We start from the raw sequence: 19,326 nt of genomic DNA, 5'->3' as shown, positions 1-19,326 counted from the left end.
GAAATGAGAAAAGATCATCTTTTCTCACCAGCATGCTTCTAAAACTGTTCCTTAGACTGGCACTTCAGAGAGATCACTTATAATCACGTGTCCCGCACCAAAGCTCGCTCTTTGCATTCTACCACTAACTGGGAACATGTATTTTCCCTTTCATGCTTCGTTATTTCGCTTTTTGTTAATTTGAGTTATATCTAGTCTTTGGTTTCCTCAATTTTTAGTTAAAGCAGTAATTTTTAATTTAACACTTGAAATGGCCATTATGTTACCCTGTAAATCTATTTTTGAACATCCATTTATCAATTTAATATGTGAATTTATATATATTTATTGATTAACATTGTGCAGATGCCCTGTCTACTCTCACATTTGTCATATTTACTGGTAAATTTTTAATTATAAATTCCTATGATGGAAACTGCTTATATAAATTTGTCCTACTGCTGTTGCACTTTCCAACTACTGTAACATTATGACACCTCCGTTTGGCATTGGCCAGGTCTGTAACCTGAATTAGAGAAACTCAAATAGGCTAACCTGTGCATCAGCCAAGTCACAACACACTTGAAAATTCATCCATCATATTTTCTCTTCAGATGGAAGATTAAGATGTCAAAATTGGGAGTGCATTATAAAAATTACATATTTCTCAAAAACATAATTACAAAATTAACTTTTTAATCTCCTGAATACTTTCATTAATGCTCTTACTGTAAAATATCAGTTTCTCCTAAAAGATAGCCTTAATCTGTTCTTTAGATCTTTAACTGGCAGCTGAAAACTGTCTGAGAATGTGCAATTTTCAGTTTCCCAGGATGCCCCAGTGGTATTCTGTCAGCCCAACATGAAGGATGCTTTTCTTTGATGGCTGGCAGTACCCCAAAAACCCGTGATCTCGCTCCATTATCGTAAGTATGGCAAAGCAGAACTTTCCTATGACTCATGGGTCAAAGGCATTTTTGTAAAATGGGTGAGAGTGCTAGTGTCAGTAACAGTGCAGCTGGAGTGCCTATTGGATTATTATTGTTTCATGGGACGTGGGCATCGTTGGCTATGCCAACGTTTGTTGCCCATCCCTAACTGTCCTTGATAAGATAGTGGTGAGCCACCTTCTTGAAACACTGCAATACATGTGGGTACACCCACAGTGCTGATAGGGAGGGAGTTCCAGGATTTTAACCCGATGACAGTGGAATAATGGCGATGTGTTTCCAAGTCGGGATGGGGTGTGTCTTGGAGGGGAGCTTGCAGGTGGTGTGTTTCCATGCATCTGTTGTCCTTGGCCTTCTAGAGGTCTTAGGTTTGGAAGGTGTTGTCAAAGGAGCCTTGATGAGTTGCTCCAGTGCATCTTGTAGATGTTACACACTTGCCATTGTGCATCAGTGGTGGAGGTGGGTGTTTAAGGTGGCGGGTAGGGTGCCAATCAAGCAGGGTACTTTGTCCTGGATGGTATGAAGCTTCTTGAGTGTTGTTGGAGCTGTGCTCAGTTAGTCATTCACCCAAGTGGAGAGTATTCCATCACACTCCTGGCTTGTGCCTTGTAGATGGTGGGCAGGCTTTATGGAGTCAGGAGCTGTAATGGGGCTAACACCGCACACTATATTTTTATGAGATATATATGTATATTTCATCAGGACTTATTCCTAAATTTTAAAATTGGACAATGACCTTTTAAAATTACTGAAGCTATGTCTGTCTGTGACCCCCTAAACAAAGAGCTATCAGGGCAATATCAGATTTTTTTTATCTCATTGCTGTACTGCAGATCAGTCTGCCATCTTCCATCTACCAAGCAGCAACATAGAACAAGGACTCTGACCAGGTTTGAAAGCCTAGCCCCCATCTACACTGTTTCTACTGGATCTTCTGAACTTCTGTACCATTGCCTACAAGGCTAATTCATCTCTGCATGCCTATTTCATCATGGAAGTTGTCTCTACTGGAAAAGTGAATTATTCAGCATCAGTTTTCAACCTGCTGACCTCTGTAAAGGAATACATGATTGGACTTTGATTCTGGACTCTAGACTCATATGAAAAAATAATTCTTTAATCTGTGACCTTTGTCCTTTAACCATTTCTTTCTCTATTCTTTGTTTATTGTATGAATGCACAAGGGACTAGGTAGCGACACTCCATAGAAAAGTTATGGAACAGAAAGATGCCATTCAACTCATTGTGTCTGTGCCAGCCAAAAAATAAATAACTAGCTGCCCATTCTAATCCAACCTTCCAGCACCTGGTCCATAGCCTTGCAGGTTGCAGCACTTTAGGCACAGATCCAGGTACTTTCTAAATGAACTGAGGGCATCTGCCTCCACCACCAAACCAGGTAGTGAATTCCAAAAACCGACCACCCTCTGGGTGAAGAAATTTTTCATGTTCCCTCTAATCCTTTTACCAATCACCTTAAATCTGTGCCCCCTAGTGACCTCTCTGCTAGGGGAAACAGGGCATCCTTGTCTACTCTATCAAGATTCCTCAATCTTGTACACCTCCATCAGGCCACCCCTCAGCCTCTTCAGTTCCAAGGAAAACAACCTCAGCCTATCCAATCTTTCCTCATAGCTGCAATTTTCAAGCCCTGGCAACATTATTGTAAATCTCCTCTGCACTCTCTCCAGAGCGATTATGTCCTTCCTGTAATGTGGTGACCAGACTGTACACAAAATTCCAGCTGTGGCCTAACTAGCATTTTCATCAGGTCCATCATTACATCCCTGTTTTTGTATTCTATACCTTGTCCAATAATGGAAAGCATTCCATAAGCTTTCTTTACTACCTTATCAACTTCTCCTGACATCTTCAGCCAACTGTGGACATGCACTCCAAGAACTCTTACTTTTTCTACCCCTCCCAATATCCTCCCATTTACTGTGTATTCCCTAGCTTTGTTTACCCTCCCCAGATGCATTATCACACATTTCTCTGGATTGAATTCCATCTGCCACTTTTCAGCCCACTCAACGAAACAATTGATATCATTTGAGACAACAGCTATCCTTTTCATTATCAACTACATGACCAATTTTTGTGTCATCAGCAAATTTCCCAATCATGTCACCCACATTTAAGTCCAAATCATTAATATATACAACAAACAGCAAGGGACCCAACACTAAGCCCTGTGATTCACCACTGGAAACAGTTTTCCACTTGCAAAAACATCCTACCATTATCCTTCATTTCCTGTTGCTGAGCCAATTTTGGATCCACCTTGCCGCAATCCCCAGTACCCCATGGACATTTACTTTTTTGACCAGTGTGTCATGTGGGACCTTGTCAAATGCCTTACTGAAATCCATGTAGACAACATCCACTACACTACCCTCATCAATCCTCTTTGTCACTTTCTCAAAAAATTTGATTAAATTAGTAAGACACGAACTTCCTCTAACAAAACCATGCTCACTATCCCTGATTAATCTGTTCCTTTCTAAGTGACATTTTATCCTGTCTCAGAATTGAATCTAATAATTTGTCCAGCACTGAAGTCAGACTGACCAGCCTGTAATTATTTGGACTGTCCCTCGCACCCTTTTTAAATAATGGTACAATGTTTGCAGATCTCCAATCCTCTGCTAGCTCACCTGTATCTAGTGAGGATTGGAAAATGATCCTCAGAACATCCACCATTTCCTCCCAGGCTTCCTGTAACAGCCTGGAATACAATCCATCCGAGCCTGGCGATTTATCCACCTTCAAGGATGTCAGTCCCTCCAGTACTTCCTCTCTCACCATGCTTATTGTGTCTAATATTTTACACTCCTCTTTAACTAGAATATCTGCTTAGTGAAGACAGAGGAGAAGTACTCATTGAGAACCCCGCCCACATTCAGCATCAGCACACAAGTTACAATGTACATCTCTGATAGGCCCTTTCCTTGCTATTCTCTTGCTCTTAATGTACTGGTAAAATGTCTCTGGGTTTTCTTTGATTCTAACTGCCATTATTTTTTTCATATCCTCTTTGCTTTCCTAATTACCCTTATTACTTCACCCCTGTACTTTCTATACTCCTCTAGGCTTTCTACAGCATTGGGTATTTTTGTGACTATCAGTGATCTTTCTGCTTTATCTTGGCCTGTATGCTTCTACAGGGGGCTCCAAATTTGGTAGTACCACCCTTTTTTTCTTTGTGGGGACATGTCAACACTGTGCCTGCAGAATCTCGTGGAAGCTTTTGAATGCCTCCCATTGGTCTGTCACTGCTCTCCCTTTAATTAGCTATAACCAGTCCATTTTCACAAGATCACCTCTCAGCTTTGTAAAATTTGTCTTTCCCAAGTTAGAACTTTTACTCCTGTTCTTTCTTTATCCTTTCCCATAATTATGCTAAATATAACTATATTATGGTCACTGTCTCCAAAATGGTCACCCAATGCTACTTTATGCAATTGCCCAGCTTAATTTCCCAAAACTAAATCTAGAATTGCACCCCCTCTCATTGGACTTATGTGCAGGCTAAAAAAGTTCTCTTGTGCCCTCTGTGCCTGTTATAATGTATGTATCCTAGTTGATATTAGGGTAGTTGAAGTCCCCAATGATTACTGCCCTATTGTTTTGCACTCAAATTTGCCTATATATTTGCTCGCCGATCACCGTCTCACTATTTGGGGGTCTGTAGTACACTCCTAATAATGTGGCTTCCCCCTTATTTCTGAGGTTAACCTATATGGCCTCATTTGATGATTCGTTTAGTATATCATCCCTCCTCACAGCTGTAATCGTTTCTTTAACCAATAGTGCTACACCCCCACTTTTTTTTTTAAGCTCCCCTCCCTATCCTGCCTGAAAACTCTACCTCCAGGGGTGTTGCCCCTCTTTAAGCCAAGTTTCCATTATACCAATATCATTCTGCCATGTATGTGTCCTCAGCTCATCGGCTTTAATGTACTCATTGCATTTAAATAAACACCTTTTAAAATTGCCAAATTCCTGTGCTGTAATTCCTTTACTTCTTCTGAGATTTCAAAGTCACCCGCTAAATTTCTGCATCCTGCTCCCTGCTCTGAATCTGTTCTATCTGAATCTGCCCTCAGGTACCCATCCCCTTGCTAATCTAGTTTAAACCTTCCCCAATAACACTAGCAAATCCCCCTGTAAGGACAATCGTCCCAGTCCTATTAAGGTGTAGACCATCCAGCTTGTACTGATCCCACTTTCCCCAGAAACAATCCCAATGCCTCTGAAATTTGAAACCCTCCCTCCTGCACCCTCTATCCAGCCACGCATTCATCTAGTGTATTCGTCTATTTCCATACTCACTAGCACATGGCCTTGAAAGTAATCCAGAGATTACTACTTTTGAGGTCCTTCTTGCTAATCTCTTTCCTAACTCCCTGAATTTAGCCTGCAGGACCCTTTTTCTACCTATATCGTTGGTACTAATGTGAACCATGATCTCTGTACACTCTCCAGAATTCTCTGAAGCTGCTTGGTGATATTTATGACCTTTGCACCAGGGAGGTAACATACCATCCTGGAATCATGTCTGCGACCACAGAAGCACCCGTCTGTTCCCCTAACTATAGAATTGCCTACCACTATTGCTCTCCTCTTTTCTCCTCCCTCCCTGCACAGCTGAGCCACCCATGGTACTCCGGTCATGACTCTTGCTGCTCTCTCCAGAAGAACCCTCTTCCCCCATTGGTACTCAGTTCTGAGTACCTGTTAGAAAGTAGGATGTCCTCAGAGGGTTTTCTGCTTTACCTGCCTGGTCTGCCTGACAGCCACCCAGGCCTTTGCTGCCTGCTCTTTCATAAGCTGCGGGATGACTACCTGTTGAAACGTGCTATCCATTTAGCTCTCATCCTTGCGAATGCTCCTCAGTGACACCAGCTGCTCGAGTTCCAAGATACGGCACTCGAGTTTTTCCATTTGGTGGCACTTTCTATACATGTAGTTGTCCAGGACATGGGTAGCATCCTGGGGTCCCCACATGGTGCAGGACGTGCACTCAACGGCTATGAGCAGCCCTGCCATGACTCAAATTATTTATTTACTGCACTGAACTTGGAACTTAAGTAAACACAATCAACTCTCGCCCTGTATTCACACCCATTATTTTTTAAACCCTTGACTCTCTCTGGAACACTTGCATTTTGAGTGTGTGCAAATAAACTACCCCTCTGAGTTCACCCTTGAGTTTGCTGTGTGGTTATTAATAGAAATTGGATCACATCAAAACTGAGGGGTTGGGAAATGTGCCACCGCTTATAAAGGGGGAAATCAAAATCAAAACACTTTACTGTTTATAGGCAAGTGGAGAGAGGAGAAATCAGGGTTATTTAACGCCCTCCCCCTCCCACTGTCCGTAACTGGGGGTGAGTTTTTTCACTGTAGAATTCCCAACCTCTGACTCGCTCTAGTGGTCCAGTTCAGTTTCTGGTCAATTGTAACCCTCAGGATGATGATGGATGAGCAGGAAATTATTGGTGAAGGCAAGTCACTGGGTAGAAGTGATTGCAGGTACAAATAAAGAGGGGTTGGTTTCAATAAAACTTGACATTTCCAGAGAGGCTTATAGCCATTTGGCAACTGATCCACAGCCAGTTTGCACAACCTGACAGTACCAGAAGGTCAACTTTGTGCAGGCATATAGTTGCCTGGGTGGGTAGAGGGGGACCTGCTAGGAATTCTAATGAATGGTGTAATTGCCCAACCCACTCTTCTCCAGCAATGGCAAGTTCAAAGATGGTGAATGTAACATGGATGAAACTGTAGGTCTAAAAAGAGGCAAGTGGTGAAGATTAATGGGTCTTATGTCAAATCTTCCCCCACTAGCCCCTGCACACCTTCAACGTAGTTTGGGAAAGGGCTAGCAAGGGCAAAAACTGGGATAGGTCTCTACTAACATTCCAATTCATTGAAAATCTAGAGCCTAGAACTTATGCATCCATTTGCTTTTTTTCAAAATTATTTGAACTAATGCTTCAGAATGAATTTCAAAGCTAGTATCAATTATTTTTTTGCTATAGAGAGGCTAATGAGGGGAGAAACAGAAACAGGTGGGCAAACATCTTTTGAAATATGTCCAATCAAACTGATTGCATTAAGCTTGGGAAAGCATAGCTTATATCTGGCAATCTTGGGTGCCCCTAACCTCTTGGGATTGGGCTCCTGTAAATATTTGAGCAGGCACTAGTGCAATTTCCAGTACAACTGAAGGAAAATCTCTTTGCTACAGCATTAGCGGTTCTACAGGGCGAAGAATCATATTCAAATTAAAATCTGTCATCGTCTTCCTGCTGATTTAGGCATTAAATCATTAAAATTCCCAACATAGAATGCTAATGCTTTATTTGTGACAAAGCCTTGCAAAAAAAAAACTTGCACTTTTCATAATGACATAATGTCTCAAAACACTTCACAGCCAAAGAAGTGTATTCACTGTTGTAGGAAATTCAACAGCCAATTTGCACGCATCATGCTCCCACAAACAGCAATGTCAATGACATGTAATTTATTTTTTGTGATGTTGATTGAGGGATAAATATTGACCAGGGTAACTCCCCTGCTCTTCCTCGGAATAGTCCAACAGCCTCGGTTTAATAAGTCATCCAAAAGACAGTACCTCCAACAGTACAGTTCTCCCTCAGCGCCACACTGGAGCATCAATCTTTATTTTTGTGCTATAAAAAGGGAAAACATTTCATAAATCCAGTATTATATCAAATTGGAAGGTTAGGTTCCAGGATTTGGCCAAGAGTATACATTCACAAATGTGCACTTAATTCCAAATATTTCTTCTATACTGCATCTATGGGTCAGTAAGAAAATGTGTGGTTCTCACTGAAAGTACCATTCATTAATACTTCCATGTGTTATTTTGCTTATTGGAAATATTATTGGGCATCAAACCACCTGTATAAATTATTTTTTTTTTTTAAAGCAGATCTTTGTTGTAAGAGGAGGAAGAAAAACAATCACAGCGACTTGTCCTTCACATAGATGCAATGATGATTTGTCAGACAGAAATCTTCATTTGGCCACAGCAAAGCCAGCCATTCAGGACAGACGAGTTACTTCCAATTCACTCTTGCATATTCCTGAGCTCAAAAGCAGCATCCTTTCATCTCCATAAATGGCACAAGGTGTGGAGAGAGCTAGTCCAATGTGAAAATTAAAGAATGGAAACTTAAGAGAATATTTCCCATATATTTATTTAGTAACTGGATGTCACAAGTCAGTACGATAAATGTTGTTTTATCTCTGGGACATGGGTCCAATTTCAGCCCAGATTGATATTAAAGGTTTCCTTGTACTTGTGCAATGACTGAGTCCCAAGCAAAATGAGTTTGAGTAATGTGAAGCCAGTTCCCTGTAGGCAGGGACCAGAGTAGAATATTGGCTGTAATTCAGAACCAACTGGTATTAACTTATCTGTTTCACTCCACGAGGTTACACAAGATGGCTTAAGTGGGAAGCAGATATGCCATCCTAATGAAGTGTGGGTAACTGTTCTGGAGCCAGGATTAAAACATTTCAGATTGTGATCAGTTATGAAAGATTAACTGAATTAGAAACAAGAGGGGGATTCATTGCACCAAATTTTCATCCATTTGGTATAAATCCAATTTCCTGATCAAGTTTTGTAAAGCCATTAGAAATGCTTGTGGCTTTTAGTTAATTATAATAAAATGATATTGCACAGACATCTGTACAATTTTCCTGGTGTTTGTATCAGTTTGGCAATCTCATTTGCCCAGCCTAGAAAACAGGTGTCCAGGGCTGCTAGAGTGTGCAGTTTCTAGAAATGCATATAAATAGCTCTGGACTAGAATTGATAATATCATCTTGAAGCCATCACCAAACTTCTTGTTTTTGGGCAAAAGCAGAATCATGTGGATGCTGAAAATCTGAAATAAAAACAGAAAATGCTGGAAATACTCAGCAGCATCTGTGGAGAGAGAGAGACAGAGAGAGAGAGAGAGAAAGGAAGTTAACGTTTCAGGTCTGTGACCTTTCGTCACAGTAAGTTAGAAATGTAATATGTCTTTGAGCAAGGGGTGGGTGTGACAAGGAAGGTGTGGAAGAGATTGAAAGACAGAAGAGTTAGTCTCACAAGGCCAAAGGGAATTGTGATAGGACAGGAAAAGAAGCAAAAAAAAAAAACTGTGCTGCTGACACAAATATGCTCATCATGCAGCACCTGACCAATGCCAGATCAGAGGCCCAACTGGAAGGTCTTTATCTCTACAAGTAAAGGAACGTTCCATGCCAAGTATAGTGCAACTTTCCAACAAGGACAAGGATCCCACCTTCTAAATGCAGGTAACTCCAGGACCAGAAATTTGGAGAGGATCAGGAGACATCTCTGCCAAGTGCTTCCTACCCTCTGGAGATATGTCTCCCAATTGGAAAATCTAAGTCAGTGAGTGTCTGTAGCAGAGTTTGCCTTATCAGTGAGTGGTTTTTCAGGGATGAGTTGAAATTATTAGACAACAATGTTTTTAAAAAATTGGATCCATAAACCATACTTTTAAACTGCAAAAATGATGAGTCACGCCAACGTTAGCAAAATACTTAAAAAGGCAAGCATGATTGAAGTGTCAGTATATTAGGACGTATGCAATATTACAGCTGCCAGTGTTAATGTTGGCAAGGTTCTCATTGCCCTTTCATAAATTATTTTAACTGTCGCGTAAAACCTTGTCCCTATATAGTCTTTGCATTTGCTACTGTTTTTGTTGAGTATCCCCTTAAAACATTAGGTGGTGATGGACAAAATAAATTCCTGCGTAGCCACCATACCATGATCCCATCGCAATGAAATACCACTGTCCATTTGGGATGACTACCAAAAAAAGTTTAGTTTGGTACTTAAGCAGCAGCCAAATGCCTGTAAGCAAAATGGATTAGTTTGATTGACAGAAAAATGTTCCATTTTTGCTTCATGGGAAAGAGCTGCATTTGCACTGTATAGTATCAAGCTCTCTCCCAGAGCTTTACTTCCATCTGCAGGAAACCAAACACATTACAGCAACAGGATATTAAAGGAGAAGAATGAACATTCACTTCAGATTGCAGGAATAGCATTGAAGGCTGACAGTATTCCTATGTTTGTTATTTAAAGGGTATTAGCCCTTTAAGAATAAACTGGTTCATACGATCATTAAATGTTAATTCACTAATATTAGCAACAATAATTTCAAGACATATTCTCACATTTCCCTGTAAATCAGCTTTCAGTTTGTATCATAATAGTATTGCATCAGCCACGGAGGACCTACAACAACAGTTTCATTGCCAATTTAAAAAACCTAGTTCAAGAGGCTTCAATTTTATCAGCAAAGAAAATCAGTGACAACATTAAAGTTTAAAGAAGATAAACATAGAAACCAGTTAACAATGTTTTTCTTTATTTTGAACATCACTAAACCTCAAGAAAATCAGTACCTCAAGTGCAATCAACAGTTATTTATATACAGAGATAAAAACAAAAAAACTGCAGATGCTGGAAATCCAAAACAAAAACAGAATTACCTGGTGAAAAGAGTTGACGTTTCGAGTCCTCATGACCCTTCGACAGAACTTGAGTTCGAGTCCAAGAAAGAGTTGAAATATAAGCTGGTTTAAGGTGTGTGGTGGGGGGGGGGGGGGGGGGGGGGGGGGATGGGCGCAGCAGCGGAGAGAGAGAGAGAGAGAGAGAGAGAGAAGTGGAGGGGGTTGGTGTGGTTGTAGGGACAAACAAGCAGTGATAGAAGCAGATCATCAAAAGATGTCACCAACAACAGAACAAAAGAACACATAGGTGTTAAAGTTGGTGATATTATCTAAACGAATGTACTAATTAAGAATGGATGGTAGGGCACTCAAGGTATAGCTCTAGTGGGGGTGGGGAGAGTTTAAAAATATTGGAAATAAGTGGGAAAAGAAAAATCTATATAATTTATTGGAAAAAAACAAAAGGAAGGGGGAAACAGAAAGGGGGTGGGGATGGAGGAGGGAGCTCAAGACCTAAAGTTGTTGAATTCAATATTCAGTCCAGAAGGCTGTAAAGTGCCTAGTCGGAAGATGAGGTGTTGTTCCTCCAGTTTGCGTTGGGCTTCACTGGAACAATGCAGCAAGCCAAGGACAGACATGTGGGCAAGAGAGCAGGGTGGAGTGTTAAAATGGCAAGCGACAGGGAGGTTTGGGTCATTCTTGCGGACAGACCGCAGGTGTTCTGCAAAGCGGTCGTCCAGTTTACATTTGGTCTCTCCAATGTTTGGTCTGTGTTGATGACCCCTTCCATTGCTTTACTGATGATCAAGAGTACGCTGATGGAGCAGTAATTGGCTGGGTTGGATTTGTTCGGCTTTTTGTGGACAGGACCTACCTGCACAATTTTCCACATTGCCAGATAGATGCCAGTGTTGTAGCTGTACTGGGACAGCTTTGCTAAGGGGGTGTCATGTTCTGGAGCACAAGTCCTCAGTACTATTGCTGGAATATTGTCAGGGGCCATAGCCTTTGCAGTATCTAGTGCCTTCAGCCATTCTTGATATCATGTGGAGTGAATCAAATTTGCTGAAGACTGGCATCTGTGATGCTGGGGACCTCCAGAGGAGGCTAAGATGGATCATCCACTCGGCAATTCTAGCTGAAGATTGTTGAAAATGCTTCAGCCTCATCTTTTGCACTGATATGCTGCGTTCCCCCATTATTGAGGGTGAGGATATTTGTGGAGCCTCCTCCTCCAGTGAGTTATTTAATTGTCCACCACCATTCATGACTGGATGTGGCAGAACTGCAGAGCTTAGATCTGATCCATTGGTTGTGGGATAGCTTAGCTCTGGCTATCACTTGCTGCTTATGCTGTTTGGCACACAAGTAGTCCTGCATTGTAGCTTCACCGGGTTGAGGCCTCATTTTTAGATATGCCTGGTGCTGCTCCTGGCATGTCCTCCTACACTCTTCATTGAACCAAGGTTGATTTTCTGGCTTGGTGGTAATGGTAAAGTGGGGGATATGCCAGGCCATGAGGTTACAGGTTGTGGTTGAGTACAATTCTGCTGCTGATGGTCCACACCGCCTCATGGATGCCCAATCTGGAGTTGCTATATCTGTTCGAAATCTATCCCATTTACCACAGTGGTAGTGCTACACAACAGGGAGGGTATCCGCAGTGTGAAGACAGGCCTTCGTCTCCACAATGACTATGCAGTGGTCACTGCTATTGATACTGTCATGGACATATGCATGTGTGGCAGTCAGTTGGTGAGGATGAGGTCAAGAACGTTTTTCCCTCATTGTTTCTGAGGCAAGTAGTGAAGGAACCCGTCTAGGCTTTTAGGACTCGGCCAGCTTGGTCTGTGATGGTGCTACTGAACCACTTTTGGTGATGGACATTGAAGTCCCCCACCCAGAGTACATTCTTTGCCCTAGCCACCTCCCAGGGATGGTGCTTCCTCCAAGTGGTGTTCAACATGGAGAAGGGGGAGCAGTTCGTGGTAATCAGCAAGTTTCCTTGCCCATGTTTGACCTGATGAGACGTCGATGTCGAGGACTAAGGGCAATCCCCCCACTGCAATTGTACACCACTGTGCCGCTACCTCTGCTGGGTCTGCCCTGGCAGTGGGACAGGACATACCCAGAGATGGTGATGGTGGAGTCTGGGACATGATCTGCAAGGGATGACTCAGATGAGGATGACTAAGGCTGTTGCTTGACTAATCTGAGACAGCTCTCCCAATTTTGGCACTAGCCCCCAGATGTTAGTAGGAGGACTTTGCAGGGTCAACAGGGTTTAAGTTTGTCATTCTCATTTCCAGTGCCTAGCTCAATGCCAGGTGATCCATCTGGTTTCAATCCTTATTGCCTTTTTAGCAGTTTTGATACAATTAAATGACTTACTAGGCCATTTCAGAGGGAATTTAAGAGTCAACCATGTTGCTGTATTGGTGTGGCTAATGGAAAACTGTCGTTTTCTATTCCTTTAGGTAAAAAAAAGTGGGTAGAAGTCATGCCTCAGCTTTACAAAGGCTGGTTAGACCATACTTGGAGTACTGTGAGCCGTTCAGGGCACCACATCTTAGGAAGGATATATTTGCCTTGGAGGGAATGCAGTGTAGATTTACCAGAATGATACTGGAACTCCAAGGGTCAAGCTACAAGGAAGGGTTAAAGAAACTAGGGTTATATTCCCTGGAATTTAGACATTTAATGGATGATTTGGTCAAAATTTATGATATTTAAAAAAAGGACCAGATAGGATAGATTAGGAGAAACTATTACTGCTAGTTTGGATATTAGAAGACTAGGTTCCTTTGGAAAGGACCTCTGGCATGTTCTTTGTTGCCAGACAAATCCAAGAAAGACGTCAAGAACACCACCAGGAACTCTTCATTCCATTCATTACTGAGTCAAGTACTCTGGTCAGGTTAAAGCATGAGGCTCTGGATTATACTCAGAAGGTTTGGGTTTCTAAGAAACTTCATTACAATCCTATAATTGCTTCATGGTGAAATGACAGCAACTGTGTTGAGTGGGAGGTCTGAGGCAGACGCCTTCAAAATCTGGACAGGTGGTGTTAAGCAAGGCTATGCGATATCCCCATACTATTTACAATCAACTTGATAGTGACTATTCACCTCAATAGATCAATTGTCCTCTGGTTTCAGTATTAATTACCACCTAGATCGAAAACTCAATCTTAGTTGCCATCAAGTGAAAACTAAAAACTGACCACCAAAGACAAACATGATCAGCTAGCAGATGACTGCAGTGTCATTACCCACTCTACACTGGATTTGCAAGCCACCCTTGATCTCTTCAATTCTGCATACAAGAAACTCAGCCTGTCCTTGAATGTTGCCAAATTAAAAAACTCCTATCAACCCACACCTGGTCAGCAAAATATTCCACTTCCCTTATTTTGAAAAGACTGAAATATGTTGAGCACTCCCCATATCTTGGCAGCTAGCTCCCTTAAAAGGCCACCATTGACAAGGAGCCCCAACACTGGATCAGCTGCACCAGCTGAGTCTTTTACAAGCTACGGCAGTGAGTGTTTGACAAAGACCTCTGCAAGTAAACAAAAGTCCTAGAGTACAGAGCAATCATCACCAGACTCTTGTACTGCACAGAGACCTGGACTGTGCATCAGTAACACATAGGAGCGCTAGAAAATTTCCCATCAATGGCTCAGCTGCATCCTCCAAATTCAATGGAAGGACTGTCAGACAAACCCTAGTGTCCTTCTTGAAGCCAGTTCCACAAGTATTCGGGCAAAACTCCTGCAAAAATCAACTATGATGGACTGGACACTGTCCAGATGGCTGAAATGTTTCCCCGCCAGTTCCTGTTTTTTTCAACTCTCAAAATGGCCAACATTCCAGGGGAGGCCAAAGAAAACACTTCAAAAGACACTAATGCCCTCCTGGAGGGTGGCAGCATTGACATTAATGATTGGGAGGATCTTGCTACCGATCATTCAAAAAGGCGACAATTTGTCCATCAAACTGCATCACACTGAGTCATCACACTGAGTCACACACAGTCTCAACATCTTTATGATGAGACAGAGTGGTGGTAGAGAAGGAAGCAAACCCTGCATTCTGGATCCCACTACCTTATGGGATATCCAGCCCTCTGTGTCCAAAGATCCATGGGTCAAGAATTGGCCTGTTCGATCATGTGAAGACCCAGAGCAGATACTCATGACCCTGAGTAGATTCTTCCTCAAATCAAGGGTCAGCTGCTGCCGCTAATGATAGGACTATGGGGGCAGAGTCAAAAAAAAAAAATTAGAGCCAGAGCTCTGAAGTGAAATTAGGAAACACTTCATGTAAAGGGTGGTAGAAGTTTGGAACTCACTTCTTCAAATAGTATTTGATCAATTGTTAACCTTAAACTGAAACCGATAGATTTTTGTTATCCAAAGATGTTAAGGGATGTGGGGCAAAGACAGCAATATAGAGTTAGGCCAGAGATCAACCATGATCTCTCTGAATGGCAGAACAGACTCAAGGGGCTAAACGGTTTGTTCCTACGTAACTGTATGCAATACATCAATTTTGTTAAAATAACTATAGGCATTAAAACTCTCCAACCTGCATGCATAGCTGCATCATATCAGGTCCAAAAGTTGCACATTTCTGTTAAGAGATCATCTTTGCTGATTCAACAATCAAAAAAAGAAATTTGCAAATTTATCAGCATAAACAAGTAAAAATTAATTTTTAGCATCACTATGCTGGTATTTTCTTTCCTGTAAAATATAGGAATTCAATGTTTTAAGAAACTCGTAAACACAAGGATGTAAATTTTCGTGTTCAGTATCAACAATAAACACTGACTATTCTTATTTTATTTAAGCAGGACTTCAGTCTTCACAATGAACCAGTTACAGATCCTAGCCATTATTCTTCTGTATTGTGTCAACCAATCCCCGTTATCTGCCACAGACCCCAGTATGACCTGGCACAGACACAAGATCCCAGTTTTCCTTCCTCAAGAAACATTGAAGTTGGACAAACCCCAATTCTCTGCAAAAGCCACGCTAGAACTGACGACCCACTGCAATGCAGAGTGCCTATGGAGAGAAGCTCACCCTTCCTTAGAAGATTTAAAGGAAAATCTCTCCTATGAAACGGTTTACACCAATGGCACTCGAACTCTCACTGTAGTAGACATCCCCAACTTTGACCCGAGTACCCTTGTCTTGAAACAGTACACCCCCATGAGATCACGGCGTAAGCGGCAGATTTTTGGGGTGGATGGCAGGTTTGATATTAGTGGAAAAAAATTCTTGCTCAACTTCCCATTTTCTACAACAGTGAAAATCTCCACTGGGTGCACAGGTGTCTTAGTGTCAGACAGACATGTGTTAACAGCAGCACATTGCATTCATGATGGGAAAGATTATGTCAAGGGGGCAAAGAAGTTGAAGGTTGGGTTCTTGAAAGAGAATCCCAAAACTCAGTCAGCAAAAAGTTCCAAAATTCCACCAGAATTATTGACAAGGTGGACCCGTGTCAAACGCACGCAGGTGCCAAAGGGTTGGATACGATCTCAGAGTGACCTTGGTATGGACTATGACTATGCTCTGCTGGAATTGAAGAGGCCTCATGACAGGCCACACATGGAGATCACGGTCATGCCAACTACAGACCAAGTAGCTGGCAACAGAATCCATTTTTCAGGATTTGACAGTGACAGGCCCGGACAGTTGGTGTATAGATTTTGTCCAATAATCAGTGAGACACCTCATCTCATCTACCAACACTGTGATGCGCAGCCGGGCTCCAGTGGCTCCGGCGTCTATGCCAAATTGTGGTCGCCAGAGAAACAGGATTGGGAAAGGAGGATTGTCGGTATATTTTCCGGACACCAGTGGGTGGACCTGAACGGGATGCAGCAGGATTACAATGTGGCAGTTCGCATCACCCCACTGAAATACGCACAGATCTGTTACTGGATCAAAGGCACTTATAACGATTGCCGTTCTGAATAAAGCAATTAGACAGTATCATAAGGAAAACCAGGATTATCCTGTCCGTTTTAAACATTCAATACCAAATGCTTTCATTCCCTGTACCTTGGTTCAAAAACAGAAGCCCTGTATAAGAGTAGAGTGGAGGTGTCCTGAAAACATCGTTCTTCACTGAGGTCGTGGTCACGGAGGAAAGTTGGGGAACTTGAGTACATAGAGTCTTGGTGTGTCCAGGATAAGGTTACCACCTTTGCCCAGTTTCCAACTAAACAGAGATAAAAACAAAAAAACTGCGGATGCTGGAAATCCAAAACAAAAACAGAATTACCTGGAAAAACTCAGCAGGTCTGGCAGCATCGGCAGAGAAGAAAAGAGTTGACGTTTCGAGTCCTCATGACCCTTCGACAGAACTTGAGTTCGAGTCCAGGAAAGAGCTGAAATATAAGCTGGTTTAAGGTGTGTGTGTGGGACTAAACAGAATTGAGGCAGGAGGGGAGTTCATGACTGGAATTCTCATTTTCCTAGCTGTTAATAAAACATTAAAAATTGGCATTAGGAATTAAATGAACTTCATTTGTTTTTTTTGCTGGTGTTCAATTATTATTTTTTTTTAAATGATTTGAGTCGCCAATCAAAAAGGATTGTCAGGCCAAAAAAAAGTTTGGTGGCAACCTTATTTCAGGAAAACCTTAATGAAGTTGCCATTTCTTGCTCCCCAGTAGATCAGAAGCTGATGAATTTGTCAAAGAACCGTTAACTCTAATTTGCACAGATTTTTGTAAAAATCAATTTCAAGATGGAAAAAGGGGGGAAAAATTTATTTTAAAACATCTGAATGCACACAATTCACGGTGTGATAAGTGCTTTTCAATGCCATTTTCTAACCTTATTACTAAGCCATGTTTTTTCTCCCCCTCCATTTTGCTTGATTAAAGCATTCACCTGCTAGCCACTGCCCTGTGACAGAGTAATAAAAACCACCTACAGGAAGGCAAATTAATTTTACTGCCTTTCACAGTAGAAACTGCAACAATTTGGACATTGCCACCATTCAGCAATCATGGATGTTTCTGGAATTTTCACAATCATTTAAAAGATGCTTTTCTTGATAACAGTAAGATCTTTAACAGGCTAGCGCAGGTGGTGCTGGTTAATCAAAAATGCCAGTTAAAGGAGAGTTCAATTTACCAATAAAATACAGGACAATGCTTGTCACATTAAATAATATGCCAGAAGTAAAGAACAGTGTTGCTTTACTTCTAATCTTCAACAGTACATTTTAATATAAAATAAAACAATATACAGGTATGGGTTCCAGTTGACAACTCGTTTGTGGTGGGGGGGGGGGGGGGTGGAAGAAAAATCAGAAATTCCGGTTTGTAGAGAGTTCCGATTGGTAGGGTGCTAGGTAACACAGTTTACTGAAATATTTCAAGAATGGTGAGACCCCCTCCCACCACCCCCAAAACACTATCTTGGAATGAGCCATCAGCAGATAGAGACAGAACTTTGACCAGCCTATCATTCTGTGCCATGGCATAATTGATACTGCATTACCTATTGTTCATTTTGGGCAGCCTCAAATAATGGAAAAGAAAATGGTTGAAGGAAGGAAGGGTACATTTCTTGGTCCTGGAGATAAAAAGAAACACTATACTTAAACATAAAAACAAGTTAGTGTCAACTAATGCTCCCTTTTGATTAGTCAATCCAAAACTCATTCATTCTTGTTCTAATTTTATTTCACATCTCCATGGACAGCACATTTGTTGCTGTTGCTTTGTTATCAATGAGGGCAGGACTGACCCACAGTGTGTCACATGCAGCTTGCAATGCAACCCAACACCAACACTGCCAAAGGGTCATTTTAATGGTCATTTATGGTTTGGCATTTAAGATAAGAAACATTCTTTAAAAAGAAATGAAAGTTAAGCGACAACAAATTGTTTTTGTTTGTGGTAGGGTGCTAAAAAACTTTAAACAAAATTCTATAGGTAAGACAGTGCCCATTCTGCTTCTGATAACTGGCCGGGGGTGGAAATTATATCTCCAATGACAGTTCAGATCATATCCATGAAAATATCCACTCCACTACCTCCCCACCCCCCCACATCTGTCAAGAAAAATCTGGGCTTTTGCTGCTGCGGATACTCTCCACCAATGAGACCAGGCCAACCACAATCTCCCCGACTGCTGACATTCCACCACACTCCTTAAAGGGTGGATTTTTCCCCAACTATTTTTCATCTGTCTCATTACTTGATTTGCTTTGAATTTGTGAAATGGTTTTGGTTTTGAGGAGGAATGAAGCAGTTTGGAAGAACTGCATCAAACAACAAGCAAAAGGCGCAAGATTTATCTTTTTTAAATAAACAGAAGCCCAAAATTATGCAAAAATGTACTATGGTGCATAGCAATGCCTGAGTTGACTGTGTTTTGTGTGTAATTATTGTTTGTATGGCTTCAGATTTGTGACTAAGTATCTCCTAGTTTGTTACTGCTGTCTTGGAACTAAAAAGGCAAAGACAATAATGCCTCGAAAGGTATTGCAAATTGCATGATAAAAGTTCAAGTTAAAATTAGACTGGCTCAGATCCATCACTTGGCTTTCCATCAACTTCTTGCTATAAAATGTTGTTATTTTATCAGAATTCTATGAAAATGCATATTTTCTGAAGCTCAATTCCAAAGTTCCTTTGCTAGAGAAAAGTGTAATATTGGAATACAAACAGGTAATTTGTGAAACTGTAAAGATGTGCATTTCAAAAAGATGGTAACTGAAAGCTGCTTTAGCCATTTGAGAGCGCATTTAGGAAACACAAAGTCAACAAGAGATTCCATTGAATCTTCCTTACCCTAAAACATCTAGCCAAGCATCATATTACTTCCAAATGTCTTTCACTCTTATTT

General features: G+C 41.4%; 1 protein-coding gene across 6 annotated transcripts in view; it reads left to right on the top strand.

The window, feature by feature from the left end:
• The window catches only part of LOC121281873 (serine protease 23-like), a 41,471-nt gene extending 24,491 nt beyond the window's left edge, over positions 1–16,980 (top strand). Inside the window, exons 2-3 of one of the 6 annotated variants that reach the window (XM_041194965.1) lie at positions 804–905; positions 15,303–16,980. In XM_041194965.1, the coding sequence (XP_041050899.1) occupies positions 862–905; positions 15,303–16,437 (1,179 nt within the window). In that variant the 5' untranslated portion in view covers positions 804–861 and the 3' untranslated portion in view covers positions 16,438–16,980. Of the gene's footprint in view, positions 1–803; positions 906–7,890; positions 8,576–9,175; positions 9,273–15,299 lie in introns of those variants that run through there. The other 5 variants (XM_041194967.1, XM_041194970.1, XR_005943969.1 and 2 more) reach the window with 5 other exon arrangements.
• Positions 16,981–19,326: the final 2,346 nt, after the last annotated feature.

This window comes from Carcharodon carcharias, chromosome 9 (assembly GCF_017639515.1).
Source record: "Carcharodon carcharias isolate sCarCar2 chromosome 9, sCarCar2.pri, whole genome shotgun sequence".
Classification (NCBI taxonomy): domain Eukaryota; kingdom Metazoa; phylum Chordata; class Chondrichthyes; order Lamniformes; family Lamnidae; genus Carcharodon; species Carcharodon carcharias.
Note: the sequence above shows the minus strand (reverse complement) of the source record. Positions and strands in the feature narration are given on the sequence as shown.